Source organism: Heptranchias perlo, chromosome 7 (assembly GCF_035084215.1).
Source record: "Heptranchias perlo isolate sHepPer1 chromosome 7, sHepPer1.hap1, whole genome shotgun sequence".
Taxonomy (NCBI): Eukaryota; Metazoa; Chordata; class Chondrichthyes; order Hexanchiformes; family Hexanchidae; genus Heptranchias; species Heptranchias perlo.
The window spans coordinates 73,845,938-73,860,340 of NC_090331.1; the positions used below are offsets into that span (position 1 = coordinate 73,845,938).

At 43.7% G+C, this 14,403-nt stretch overlaps 1 protein-coding gene across 11 annotated transcripts in view; it reads left to right on the forward strand.

Annotated features, from left to right (window-relative positions):
* The window catches only part of LOC137323874 (microtubule-associated protein 2-like), a 329,190-nt gene that overhangs the window by 297,673 nt on the left and 17,114 nt on the right, over nt 1–14,403 (forward strand). For 8 of the 11 annotated variants that reach the window (XM_067987893.1, XM_067987901.1, XM_067987896.1 and 5 more), the window contains 2 exons: nt 2,029–2,100; nt 2,580–2,908. In XM_067987893.1, coding sequence (XP_067843994.1) covers nt 2,029–2,100; nt 2,580–2,908 — 401 coding nt within the window. The remainder of the gene's footprint in view (nt 1–2,028; nt 2,101–2,579; nt 2,909–14,403) is intronic. The other 3 variants (XM_067987900.1, XM_067987903.1, XM_067987904.1) reach the window with 2 other exon arrangements.

A 14,403-nucleotide genomic window follows, 5' to 3' on the forward strand; every position in this document is an offset into this window, starting at 1 on the left:
TCTGTTTGCTTTCCTCAGTCACCATCTCCAGTTTGCTGTCCAGCTGTAGCATAATGAGAGTGCGCGCAGAAGGACAGTGATTATGTACAGAGGATGCAGAAGTTCCCATCTAAGGTTTGTGCCATGCTTGATGGCCCCACAGAAAATGTGCACAACAGTTTGGAGCACAGTTACCTTTGTCTTGTTCCTTCTAATGACGAGCTTCTTCCTCATTTGCGGCCAGGTAAGAACATTCTGAGTGACTGCATTGACTCGGTCAGTAACCTCCATCCCTACAGCACTTTTGCTTTTACTGGATGGTGGCCTTTAGCACCAGAATATGACCACTCTCTTCTGGTGCACTTTCTGCAGCGAGACCTCCAACTCTTCAGCATTAAAGGGAGTAGAGTTGCCCGCATGTCTCTGCTGTGCTGTGGTGAACAATTAGTTCATTTTTCTGCTACTTCGTCAATATTCACTTTAACAGCAATCTGCAACCCTTTAAGAACTGTTGCCTCACTGGATTTTATGGTCTTCAGCCAAACTCTTTGGGCAAGCTTTGCATGTGCCAGTAGCTTATTCAAGTGAGGGGAAGGAATCCCTTTTGCAAAATTTGCTGTGACCCACCTTCTGAGCTGCAGACGCTTCGTTTGTTAATTTAGCTGGAGTTATATTTGCGCAGTGTAAGAAAGCCATCCCTCCCACCCAGTGACCCCTATCTGGGCTGATGTGGTGCTCAGTCTTGGGAGAATCCTGTGCATTTGAGCACTAAGCCGCCAATTATTCAGGCATATAACTTTCAATGTGTTCAACTCACATACATGAACTACTTGGGCCTTTAGTGATCTCAATTAGAGAAACACGTACATGCAAAGGACTTTCAGGAGTTCCTGCAGGCTAGAATGCAAGCATGATTTATTATTCTAATTGCTACAAGAGTGTTGTCTTGTTGACTTCATGGCCCAGATTCATAACTTTTGCACTGAGGCAGAGGCTGTCCTACTTTTAAAATGTTAATTCCTATTATTGTTCTGGATGTTTATTTTTATTTTAAGCAACTCAAGGTAAATAAACTGGATTATACGGGAACAAATAATCATATGAAGCACATCACTTCAGGTCACATAAATGTGTACAAAAGCATTTTTACAGTTAACACAAACTTATTTTTTTTTAACGGTATAGTTTTATTTAATATAGGATGCTTCACAGAAGCAACAGTTAAAGTTCTACAATGAATAGATCCAACCACATAATACAACGTCTAAAGACTATATAAATGCAAGTTGTTATTGTCTAGAGTGTGTTATATATAATCAGTTCATGAGGTAAAGAAATATTGCATCATGCAGACCCCCATAAGATAGTCTATTTGATAAGGCTTTATTAAAACACAGTAATAAATGTTAGTTTGTCATATATAATGTGTGTTTCATCAATTAATTAAATTGCTTTGAATTATACTGTGGAGTAATTGCATTCATGAAGCCAGATTAGGCCCAAAATAGTGCTAAACTTAACAGTTGTAGCGATAACTTATACTTACTCTTTAGTCCTGCATCATCATAGGGCCGTAACATATTAAAGTGATTTACACTCATTCATAATCAATAGGTGGAAAATATGTCTCACTTAAAATTTGTATTGAGGTAATGTAGGTACTTGCTTCTGTCGGGGCAAAACAATGCACAACACAGTTCAAAGACATGATTCAACACATCTTTGTTGCAGTGTACTAAGATTTATTGTGACCCTCCAAGTTTTTTTTTAAAATTATGGTGCAATTTCCAGCTAATTAAATATTTAATTTGATATAACTGAAAAGGTATACTTTTAACACAACCATGTTTTTGTGTTTTTTTAATTCAGTCTGAAAAAATGAACTGAAAATAGCACATGGTACACAAATTGCAAGCATAATGATCATTGTTACATCACAATATTTTGAAAATATAACAATTTTTTTCTCTACTGATTTACTTACCTTTCAAATATTTGAATGAATGACCTTATCCACACTCTATGTATGTCTCCTCTACTCCCTTGTAGCTATAAGGACTGAACCAAGAAATGATCAAAGGGGCCATGCGATGACCAGATCGAGAGCACATGCTAGTGCAGGTAGCTTGTAGTCAGTGGTGGCTCTGCTCCTACTGAACACTTTGTAAAAAATTATCAACTATTTTCTGCATGATAAACTTGGTGTAGCTCAAGTGGAGTATTCAGAACCATGGCTAGATGGATAAATTGCTTTAAAATTGTGCAGAGCACGAACAGGCGTGAAGTGACCCTCCAAAATTTGATCCATAACTATCTTGTGGACCAAGAAATAATGCTAAAAATCCAATTTTAAACGTGTTTTTTCTGTTTTAATGTTATTATCAAACTATATATTAGAGGCGGAAAATGCTTATTTAACCAATTTGTCAATTTTCCATAATAAATACTGTTGAAAGATGTATTATTATATTAGTTAATACCATATCTGTCAAATCCTTTTATATACAGTGGATAATATTTACATTTATAGGTACATATAAAGGCTATACTATTGTCATGAAGATTTTTTATTTAAAACGTGTTTCATATATATTTTCAAGGATCTGAATCAGCTCGTTCCAGGTCAGCAAGAAGCGGCACTGCCACGCCAACCACTCCTGGATCAACTGCAGTCACACCAGGCACACCACCCAGCTATTCCCGCACTCCAGGTACCAGGACCCCTCGCACTCCTGGCACTCCTGGTACACATAAATCTCCCATTCTTGTGCCCACAGAACGGAAGGTGGCAATTATCCGCACTCCTCCAAAATCTCCCCTTGCTCCAAAACAGCTCCGTGTGATCAACCAACCAATGCCAGATCTGAAAAATATCAAATCCAAAATTGGATCAATTGACAACCTGAAACATCAACCCAGACAAGGGCAGGTATGAGACTAGAATATTTATACTTCCAATAAGTAAGCTGTGAGATTTGATGTCAATCATAATAGTATCCATGCAAAGCTTCATTTGAACAAAAATTATATGAAAGCATGAACTTTAAATCAACAACACTGCACTGAGTTTTTAATCCCTAATAACTGTATCCTTTGATTGTAGATCATTGTGCATTATACTACTAAAAAGAAAAAAGAAAGACTTGCATTTATAAAGCGCCTTTCACAACCTCAGGACATCTCAAAGCGCTTTACAGCCAATGTACTTTTGAAGTGTAGTCACTGTTGTAATGTAGGTATCAAGGCTGACATCTTCCAATGGCTTCACACAGCAAATCATTGGAACACAACTAGCTGCATCATGCATGGTCACTTACTGATACTTGGGATAGGCTGCAGGTTGATACATGTCTGATCTTTGCATGTGCTTGTTCAACTTACAACATTTCAAGAATACTTCTCTGCTTGTATGACAAAGTGGCATGTAATACATAGGAACAGACCCATGGAGGAGAAAGTTCAGAAATCATAAGCTCTTGGCCACCTTGGAAGAGATCACCCTGGATATCCTTGCATATAGGACCATGGAGGGAGTAGGGAAAGGTGAACCCCAAGCTCATGGCCAGTCCCTTTCTGCTCTAATGTCTTGTCCCCCCAAACTTTTCTAGCATTGTAGGCCTGCCTGGAAGCATAACCTGCCAGTTAACAAAACAGCATGCTGCATATCTCTTATTGATGTTTGCAAGGAACAGCATGGCTACACAGATCCCAGAGGATGTGAACTTTAGGAGGTATCATTCGGTAAGTCATGATGAGGATGAGTAGGAACCTTCTGGCTGCCATCAATGTATTTTCTCAAATGAAACATTGCAGTGAATTCGGGTTGTATGCCATGTGCCTGTTGCTTTTCAGTAGGAAAGGAGATGAAAGTACTGATCAATCCATGGTCTGCTTGATATATATTTAGCCAGCATGTTATCTGATACAGCAGTGTTAGTCTGGAATGAGGCAGAAAAGCTGAGAGCGGTGGTGACCTTGCAGTCTCTATATTGCAGTTTATCTTGCAGCAACTAGCAAAGCTCTGCAAATGGCTCGCTGCTGACCTGTAGTCCAGAAAGACAGAGAACCATGGTCGTAGGGAGGTGGGTGTGCCAAAGTCTGCAGATATGTTTAACATAATTTCTGGTGTGGCTCGGGTGCCTGCTGATCTCCCTATCTTCTTTCATCTTGTTCCACTTGAGGTGTAAAATACTGTATTTGGAGTGGATCCAAACCAACCTCTCTCATTAACTCTACCTTCACTTGCTGCCTGTCATAGGACTCCACAACTTGCACCTAGATGCCTTGTGACTCCCTGAGCTACCATCAAAGTTGGTATTGGAAGAACTCTTTTTCACACGTTCTTTATGTCCCTTTGTTCTTGTTATGCTGGAGTCCCATATAAATGCATCACTTACAATCTGCTTTTCAGTGACCGAGGCAATAATGGATTTTTTTTTTATTTTGGAGGTATGAGAAAGCAAACACACTGTAATAGGTAAAACTTGTCCCCTCCCCCAAAAAATTCCAAAAATATACATATATGTGTATAGAATCATAGAAGTTTACAACATGGAAACAGGCCCTTCGGCCCAACATGTCCATGTCGCCCAGTTTATACCACTAAGCTAGTCCCAATTGCCTGCACTTGGCCCATATCCCTCTATACCCATCTTACCCATGTAACTGTCCAAATGCTTTTTAAAAGACAAAATTGTACCTGCCTCCACTACTGCCTCTGGCAGCTCGTTCCAGACACTCATCACCCTTTGAGTGAAAAAATTGCCCCTCTGGACCCTTCTGTATCTCTCCCCTCTCACCTTAAATCTATGCCCCCTCGTTATAGACTCCCCTACCTTTGGGAAAAGATTTTGACTATCTACCTTATCTATGCCCCTCATTATTTTATAGACTTCTATAAGATCACCCCTAAACCTCCTACTCTCCAGGGAAAAAAGTCTCAGTCTATCCAACCTCTCCCTATAAGTCAAACCATCAAGTCCCGGTAGCATCCTAGTAAATCTTTTCTACACTCTTTCTAGTTTAATAATATCCTTTCTATAATAGGGTGACCAGAACTGTACACAGTATTCCAAGTGTGGCCTTACTAATGTCTTGTACAACTTCAACAAGACATCCCAACTCCTGTATTCAATGTTCTGACCAATGAAACCAAGCATGCCGAATGCCTTCTTCACCATCCTATCCACCTGTGACTCCACTTTCAAGGAGCTATGAACCTGTACTCCTAGATCTCTTTGTTCTATAACTCTCCCCAACGCCCTACCATTAATGGAGTAGGTCCTGGCCCGATTCGATCTACCAAAATGCATCACCTCACATTTATCTAAATTAAACTCCATCTGCCATTCATCGGCCCACTGGCCCAATTTATCAAGATCCCGTTGCAATCCTAGATAACCTTCTTCACTGTCCACAATGCCACCAATCTTGGTGTCATCTGCAAACTTACTAACCATGCCTCCTAAATTCTCATCCAAATGATTAATATAAATAACAAATAACAGCGGACCCAGCACCGATCCCTGAGGCACACCGCTGGTCACAGGCCTCCAGTTTGAAAAACAACCCTCTACAACCACCCTCTGTCTTCTGTCGTCAATCCAATTTTGTATTCAATTGGCTACCTCACCTTGGATCCCGTGAGATTTAACCTTATGTAACAACCTACCATGTGGTACCTTGTCAAAGGCTTTGCTAAAGTCCATCTAGACCACGTCTACTGCACAGCCCTCATCTATCTTCTTGGTTACCCCTTCAAAAAACTCAATCAAATTCGTGAGACATGATTTTCCTCTCACAAAACCATGCTGACTGTTCCTAATCAGTCCCTGCCTCTCCAAATGCCTGTAGATCCTGTCCCTCAGAATACCCTCTAACAACTTACCCACTACAGATGTCAGGCTCACCGGTCTGTAGTTCCCAGGCTTTTCCCTGCCGCCCTTCTTAAACAAAGGCACAACATTTGCTACCCTTCAATCTTCAGGCACCTCACCTGTAGTTGTCGATGATTCAAATATCCCTGCTAGGGGACCCGCAATTTCCTCCCTAACCTCCCATAGTGTCCTGGGATAAATTTTATCAGGTCCCGGAGATTTATCGACCTTGATGCGCGTTAAGACTTCCAGCACCTCCCTCTCTGTAATATGTACACTCCTCAAGACATCACTATTTATTTCCCCAAGTTCCCTAACATCCATGCCTTTCTCAACTGTAAATATCGATGTGAAATATTCATTTAGGATCTCACCCATCTCTTGTAGTTCTGCACATAGATGACCTTGTTGATCCTTAATGAATAAAATGTCAAATATTGCAATAAATCATAGGGATTTATTTTGGTGGTAGCGTAAAGTTGGCACTGTTGGATTGGCCCCCCATTATGCACCCTGACGATTCTCCTTTCCGTTTAAGTCAATAGAATGGAAAACCAGGTGGTGTGTATAACGGGCCCCCATTGAAATTGAAAGTTACCCCCATAGTGTTGAAAATAAATTGCGTCATTCCTCATCTGCTTTCAGGGCAGCCCACTCTATGGGACGTAAAACCTATGCCACGATGTTCATTATGTAATCGCTGCATATGTAATTACGTTAGATAGTTCACAATTAATTGTGGGTGAAGGAATGGAACCCATTTTAGCATTGATCGACATGTGTGTCCATCACTGAGATCGGACAGGAGATAGAATGGCAGTGGAAATTCCAAAGCAAAGCATTCAGGATATGAAATTATAGCTTCCAAAACACAAATAATTACTTGATCAGAATTTTGATTTGAAAGCTTATGTACATCAAAAAGACAAAGATTGGGCAAAATATTCAACCTCAGTCTTTGTTCTGTAAAAGTCAAGGAAAAAAAACTTGGATTTTCACAGCTTCTTTTCTTATCCTCAGGACAACTCAAAGTGCTTTACAACTAATGGATTACCTTTTGAAGTGCAGTCACTGTTGTTGTGTCGGCAAACACAGCACCCAATTTGAAGACAACAAAGTCCCACAAACGAATGTATGATCAGATCTGTTTTTAGTGATCATTGAGGTGTTCACCAGGAGAACTCCCTGCCTCTCTACATATAATGCTAAAGGATCTTTTACATCAACCTGAACAGGCACACAAAACCTCAGTTTAATATCTCATTTGAAAAACCACGCCTCCAACAATGCAACACTTCCTCTGTACTGTAATGAAGTGTCAGCATAGATTATATGCCTAAATTCAGGAGTGGGGCTTGAGCCTACAATTCTCCAACTGAGACAAGAGCCCTGATATTTATTGGGGGGCGGGGGGAAGGAGAGGTGTGGCGGCCAGGAAACCGGAAATGCGGGTAACCCAGAGATCCTGCTGAATTTAACGGCAGCACCTCATCTAAATTTTTTGTTTCTATTTCCTGGCCGGCAGCCAGCCAGATTGAGAAGGGCCGGGGGCCGGAAAGGCTGGGGGCGGGGTTCAGAGGGAGATCGGAAAGGCCGAGGGAGACCGTGGAGGCCGGGAGGGGCAGATCAGATCATGGGGGTTGTGTTTGGAGGTGGGGGGAGCAGCTTTGCTTGAGAGGCTGAGAGGAAGCACTCCTGGTACACAAGCAGTCCTGGAAAGGCACTTATACGCTGGATCCAGCTGTTCTTGCCTCCTTCCCAAGCCCCAGGAAACCCAGCCTGCTGGCATTAAATCTAAAAGCCTGCTAAAATTTGAGGCACGCAGCCTCATTAAAATATTTCAATTACGGACTCACCTCTGGAGAGCAGGTTAGTTGCCCGCCCCCAACCCACCTCCGTTAAAACTGGCTGGGGTTGGACTTCTGATTTTTAAAATTTTAACCAACCCTCTCCTGCCCATCCTGAGAGGTTAAAATTTCCCCCAAGAGTTCTACCAACTGACTGAAGTTGACAGCTATTTGTAATTATCTTGAAGTATGTTTATCCATAGGAAAATATCTCTTGATATTTACTAGGTGAAGACTCAAAGCTGCAAATGTGAATTGCTTTTCTGTTCACACTGTTGAAACACCCACTGAAACAGAAATATGGGCTGAATGGGCTCCATTTTAAAAGGATGGCGGGATGGCAGCGGGGTGGGTGAGGGGGGAGGTCAATGGACGCGCGGCAAACCCGAATAATAAAAACTTACTGTTTCCCATGCGATCGCGACTTAATTGGTGCTCCTTAACCTTGTTTCCGGGTTTGCCGCCCGAAAGCTGCGCAGTGGGCGGACTGCGCACCGGCATGACAGGCTGTCAGCTGGAGCATCTGTATTTAAAGGGCCATTGCTCCAATGGATTTTGCTGGAGCAAAGAGCAAGAAGAGACAATGGAGCAGCAGAGGGGCAAGACTGCTCCAAAATTTAATGCCTCACTTCAGCTGCTACTGGCCGTGTGAGGAGGAGGAGGGAACTATTTTACCCAGCTGACAGGATGAAGTGCCCTGCCTCTAGCACCAAGAAGGCCTGGCTCGAGATGGCAGAGGAGGTTACCAGCAGCAACAACATATCCCGCACCTTGGTCCACTGCAGGAAGCGTTTCAGTGACCTAACTAGGTCAGCCAAAAGTGAGTACACTTACTGATTCTCCTGCATTCCGTGGTGCACATCAATCCCCCCCCCCCCAATTCATTCTGCACTGCCAAGACTACTCCATTACATCACTCCTCACACCCACTTAAGGCTCATCCTCAACTTACCTGCTCTTCCTCAGCAGTTCCTCACCTCCCCATTGGTGACCCCACCACTACCACTCACCCCAATCCAGATCCAATGTGATACCTCCGTCTCACATTCACCCTCTGATGCACCTCTTTCACAGTCAGCCTCACCCAAAGCAATACATTCATCGGTTGGCAACTTCGCCATCACTCACTTGCATGTTTGTACTTTCTCCTCTTCTAGGAGAAGTGAGTGCAAAATGAATGCGAGAGGGCGAGGACTGGAGGGGAGCCACAACAAATAGTGGTCCTCACAGATGTGGAGGAGGAGGCCCTGCAGATCAGCTGCACCCTCAAAGTCTGGTGATACAACTTTAACATTCATCACACACAACATGAATTGATGTTAACAATGCTTGGCATGTTGAACACCTCACTATGCTCATTGCAACAAGACACATCTGTTATTATGCTTAATATTGCCTTCTGTTCTCTTACAGGCCCTTCAACGACCACAGTGACAGCAGAGGGTGATTCATCAGAGGACCTGCCATCACATCTTAGCGATCCATCCACCAGCGCATTTACACTCACGTCGGTGGGTCCTAGTAGTCAGTTTGTGGTGAGTCACCACCCCCAAGTGAGCACGAGCAGACACTGGTGGCAGGGGCAGCTGTGGAGAGTCCACGTCGGTGGGCGTACTCCTCTCCAGACTCTGCTCAGGTGGATGCAGATGCTGAACCCCGGGGGCCATCCTTTAAAAGGAGAATGATCGAGGGACTGCCGCATATTTGCGAGGTACTGGAACAGGTGCCACGTGGACTCTCCACAATAGCACAGAGGTGGAGGAGACCAACTCCTGCATTAGTGGAATGGTGGCACAGGCACGTGAGGGAATCTCTGAGATAGTGTCGCAGGGACTTGAGCAACTGTCTGAGATAGTGTCGCATGTAACTGCTGAAATGTCTGAGATGGTGTCGTAGGTAAGTGCGGGAATGTCTGCAACGGAGAGAAGGCTAGCCTCCGTTGAGCTGCAAGCATGGCTCACAAATCAGTCCATTCAGGCCCTGACAACGGCCTATCGGACTCATGGTGAACAACCTTCTGCCGCCTTAAACAGGCTGACAGAAACTTTACAACTGGGCTTCCAAGCTATCATACACGTCCTCCAAACTTTTCTCCAACTGGTTGGTAGGAGTGATGTGGGCCTGGCCCAGGAGACGGATGATTGCGAAAGAGGACATGGAAGTGGGGGCACCACTCAAAGCACTCCCACGTCTCACCCGTTGTCCCCCTCTCAACCAGTACCTGCAATGCTGCCTCCTCTCCGGGTGGCCGAGTTTGCCCCTGCACAGGTGCAGGTGGAGCAGCCTTTGGAGGGGCCCTCACTGGCTCCAAAACCCAGAGGGCGTAGGCCAAAAGCATCTAAGCAGTCTGGCCACGGACATGAGCAACCTGCCACTACCTCTGCTGCAGCCACAGGGGATGCACCACGTAGAAGCGGTAGGAAGAGAAAGGCTAAGGATTTGTGATCACGAAGGGTATGCACAAAGGTGTCTGACAGACTGTCGTGTTTTTCATTTATATTTGGTTCTGTTAATGCCACATTAAATGTTATCATTCTCACCACTACTGCCATGTCTTGCCCATTCTTGACTGCCTTTTGTGATAGCGCCCTTACATGTGCTTCATCATGAACAACGACATTTGATGCCACCCAGTGAGTGACTTTACATTGGGTGTATGTGTAGTTGCAGGACTGTTTTGTGCAGGGAAGTGGGGGTGGGTGCTGGTGTTGGTGCTGGTCTTTCCAGGTGGTATGAGGACTGGACTCTTCTCACTTTCTGATCTGATGAGAACCATTCACATACGAGTGACTGCCTGGCCTCACGAGCAGCCAGGTGAGCTGCTGCTCTGCCCATGGGTTCATCCTCCTCCTCCTCAATGTGGATGGCAGTTGTAGATGGTGGATGAGGGGATGAGGCCTCCTCAACCGGTACCCCTCTCTGTTGCACCATGTTGTGCAGGACACAACACACTACTGTAATGCGACCCACTCTTGCTGGTGCGTATTGAAGCGCTCCCCCAGAACAATTGAGGCACCGAAATCGCATCTTGAGCAGCCCTATAGCATGTTCAATTATAGACCTGGTGGCGTTGTGCCTGTCGTTGTATCGATGCTGTTGCTCGCTGATGGAGTTCCTCAGAGATGTCATGAGCCACATGTGTGGGGGGTATCCCTTGTCCCTGAGGAGCCAGCCCTTAAGGATGTTCGGTGCGTGGAAAAGGCCCGGGATGTTGGATTCCCTTAGAATGAACAAATCGTGGCAACTGCCAGGAAATCTGGCACACACGTGAAGAAATCTTTTGCGGTGGTCACAAACGGGCTGAGAGTTGATAGAGTGATACCCCTTTCTTTTGATGAACAGTCCTGACTCATGTGGACATGCTCGGATTGCTATATGAATGCAATCGATTGCACCCTGCACAGAGTGGAATCCCACTGCCCTCTCCGTCTGGCTGAGGTCATCCATGGGGAAGTTGACATACTGCAAGGCCCTGCAAAACAAGCTGTCAGTGACCTGCCTTGTGCACTCGTGTGCAGACAACTGAGACCAAGGCTATGTCACCTGTGGCACCCTGGAATGATCCGGAGGCAAAGAAGTTGAGGGCAGTGGTCACTTTAATTGCGACGGGTAATGAGATACCACCAAGCCCAGCTGGGAGCAGCTCGGCGTGAAGGAGGCTGCAGATGTCTGCGACCTCCTGCCGACTCACTCTGAGCCTCCGTATGGACTGCTCCTCAGAGAGGTCCAGGAAGCTGAGCCTCAGTCTGTAGACCCTCTGACGAGGATAGTGCCTCCTGTGATGTCGCTTCCTCTGTTGTTCCACTCTGTGCTTTTTAGGTGCTATATGGCCTCGTAAGGCACCAAAATGGCAGGCAAGAAGCATGCGCATACTTCTGACCGGAATTGCAGCCGCCTGTGATGAAGAGTGATCGTAATATGATAGAGTTTCATATTGAGTTTGAGAGTGACATACTTAAGTCCAAAACTAGAGTTTTAATCTTAAATAAAGCCAGTTGGATAAGGTAGATTGGGAAATTAGATTAAAAGGTATGATGGTAGATAAGCAATGGCAAACAATTAAAGAAATATTTCAGTATTCTCAACGAATGTACATTCCATTGAGAAATAAAAACTCCACGGGAAAAGTGATTCATCCGAGGCTAACTAAAGAAGTTAAGGATAGTTCTAGATTAAAAGAAGAGGCCTATAATGTTGCAAAGAAGAGTAGTAAGCCTGAGAGAGTTTAAGAAACCAACAAAGGATGACCAAAAAATCGATAAAAAGAAAGAACATAGCATATGAGAGTAAACTAGCAAGAAATACATAAACGATTGTAAGAGCTTCTACAAGTATGTAAAAAGGAAGAGAGTAGCAAAAGTAAATATTGGTCCCTTAGAGTCTGAGACGGGAGAAATTATAATGGGGCATAAGGAAATAGCAGAGACTTTAAACAAATATTTTGTATCTCTCTTCACAGTAGAAGACACAAAAAGCATACCAGAAATAGTGGGGAACCAAGGGGTTAATGAGAGTGAGGAACTTAAAGTAATTAATATCAGTAGAGAAAAAGTACTTGAGAAATTAATGGATCTAAAAGCTGATAAAGCCCCTGGATCTGAGGGCCTACAGGTTCTAAAAGAGGTGGTTGCAGAGTTAGTGGATGCATTGGCTGTGATTTTCCAAAATTCCCTAGGTTCTAGAACGGTCCCAACGGATTGGAAGGTTGCAAATGTGACCCTGCTATTCAAGAAAGGAGGGAGAGAGAAAACAGGGAATTACAGGCCAGTTAGCCTGACATCAGTCATTGGGAAAATGCTGGAATCTATTATTAAGGAAGTGGTAACAGGGCACTTAGAACATCATAATATGATTAGGCAGAGTCAACATGGTTTTATGAAAGGGAAATAGTGTTTGACAAATTTATTAGAATTTTTTGAGGATGTAACTAGCAGGGTAGATAAAGGGGAACCAGTGGATGTAGTATATTTGGATTTTCAAAAGGCATTCGATAAGGTGCCACGTAAAAGGTTGTTACGCAAGATAAGAGCTCATGAGGTTGGGGATAATATAATAGTATGGATAGACGATTGGTTAATAGACAGAAAACAGACAGTAGGGATAAACAAGTCATTTTCAGGTTGGCAGGTTGTAACTAGTGGGGTGCCACAAGGATCAATGCTTGGGCCTCAGCTATTTACAGTTTATATTAATGACTTAGATGAAGGGACCGAGTGTCATGTATCCAAGTTTGCTGACGATACAAAGCTTGGTGGGAAAGTAAGCTGTGAGGAGGACACACAGCCTGCAAAGGGATATAGACAGGTTAAATGAGTGGGCAAGAAGGTGGCAGATGGAATATAATGTGGGGAACTGTGAGATTATTCACTTTGGTAGGAAGAATAGAAAAACAGAATATTTTTTTAAATGGTGACAAACTATTAAATGTTGGTGTTCAGAGAGATTTGGGTGTCCTTATGCAAGAAACACAAAGTTAGCGTGCAGGTACAGTAAGCAATTTGGAAGGCAAATAGCATGTTGGCCTTTATTGCAAGGGGTTGGAGTATAAGAGTAAGGAAGTCTAACTACAATTGTAAAGGGCTTTGGTGAGACCTCACCTAGAATACTGTGTACAGTTTTGGTCTCCTTATCTAAGGAAGGATATACTTGCCTTAGAGGCTGTACATCGAAGTTCACTAGATTGATTCCTGGGATGAGAGGATTGTCCTATGAGGTGAGGTTGAGTAGAATGGGCCTATACTGTCCGGAGTTTAGAAGAATGAGAGATGATCTAATTGAAACGTAAGATTCTGAGGGGGCTTGACAAGGTAGATGCTGAGCAGTTGTTTCCCCTGGCTGGAGAGCCTAGAACTTGGGGGCATAGCCTCAGGATTAGGGGTCGGTCATTTAGAGCTTAGATGAGGAGGAATTTCTTCACTCAGAGGGTTGTGAATCTTTGGAATTCTCTACCCTGGATGGTTGTATATGCTGAGTTGTTGAGTATATTCAAGGCTGAGATAGATAGATTTTTGGACTCTAGGCGAATCAAGGAATATGGGGATCGGGCTGAAAAGTGGAGTCACGGTCAAAGATCAGCCATGATCTTATTGAACGGTGGAGCAGCTTGAGGGGCCTTGTGGCCTACTCCTGCTCCTCTTTCTTATATTCAAACTTACCTTTGCTGCTTCCTACTGCAGCACCATCTTCATTATGATGAAGACCGAGGCCCAAATTCCGGGCTCATCATTTGAGCGCGGGCTTGTTAACACTATGCGGGGTGTGGGGAGGCAAACACAGTGCGCCCAAATTTAACCACTTTGCTTTAGAGATAAATTGTGGCATATCTTGCATCAACTTCTAGGTTGGCCTAGTTTTATCATAGTAACTGTAAAATTAATTTCCTTGCCCACTGGTACAGTGCAGATTTCTTATGGTTGAGATTAATGTTCATATTAACTTGGCAACAGATCGCAATTTTATAACTGTTGGGAGCATATCTGCCATTTCATATACAAATGCCTTTCCTTGCATTCATTTTCACACTCGCAGCAATTTTTAATTAACAGAAGAACTGTTGTATCTTTCTTGCAAAATAGGTCAGCCAGAGTATCTCAGAAAATCAGTGCAAGATATTCAGGTCACATCAAATCTGATACATTGAAATTCAAAACAGTGGTTTGAGCTCTTTTGGTTTTGCACCAGACATGGGGCTCTCCTAATCA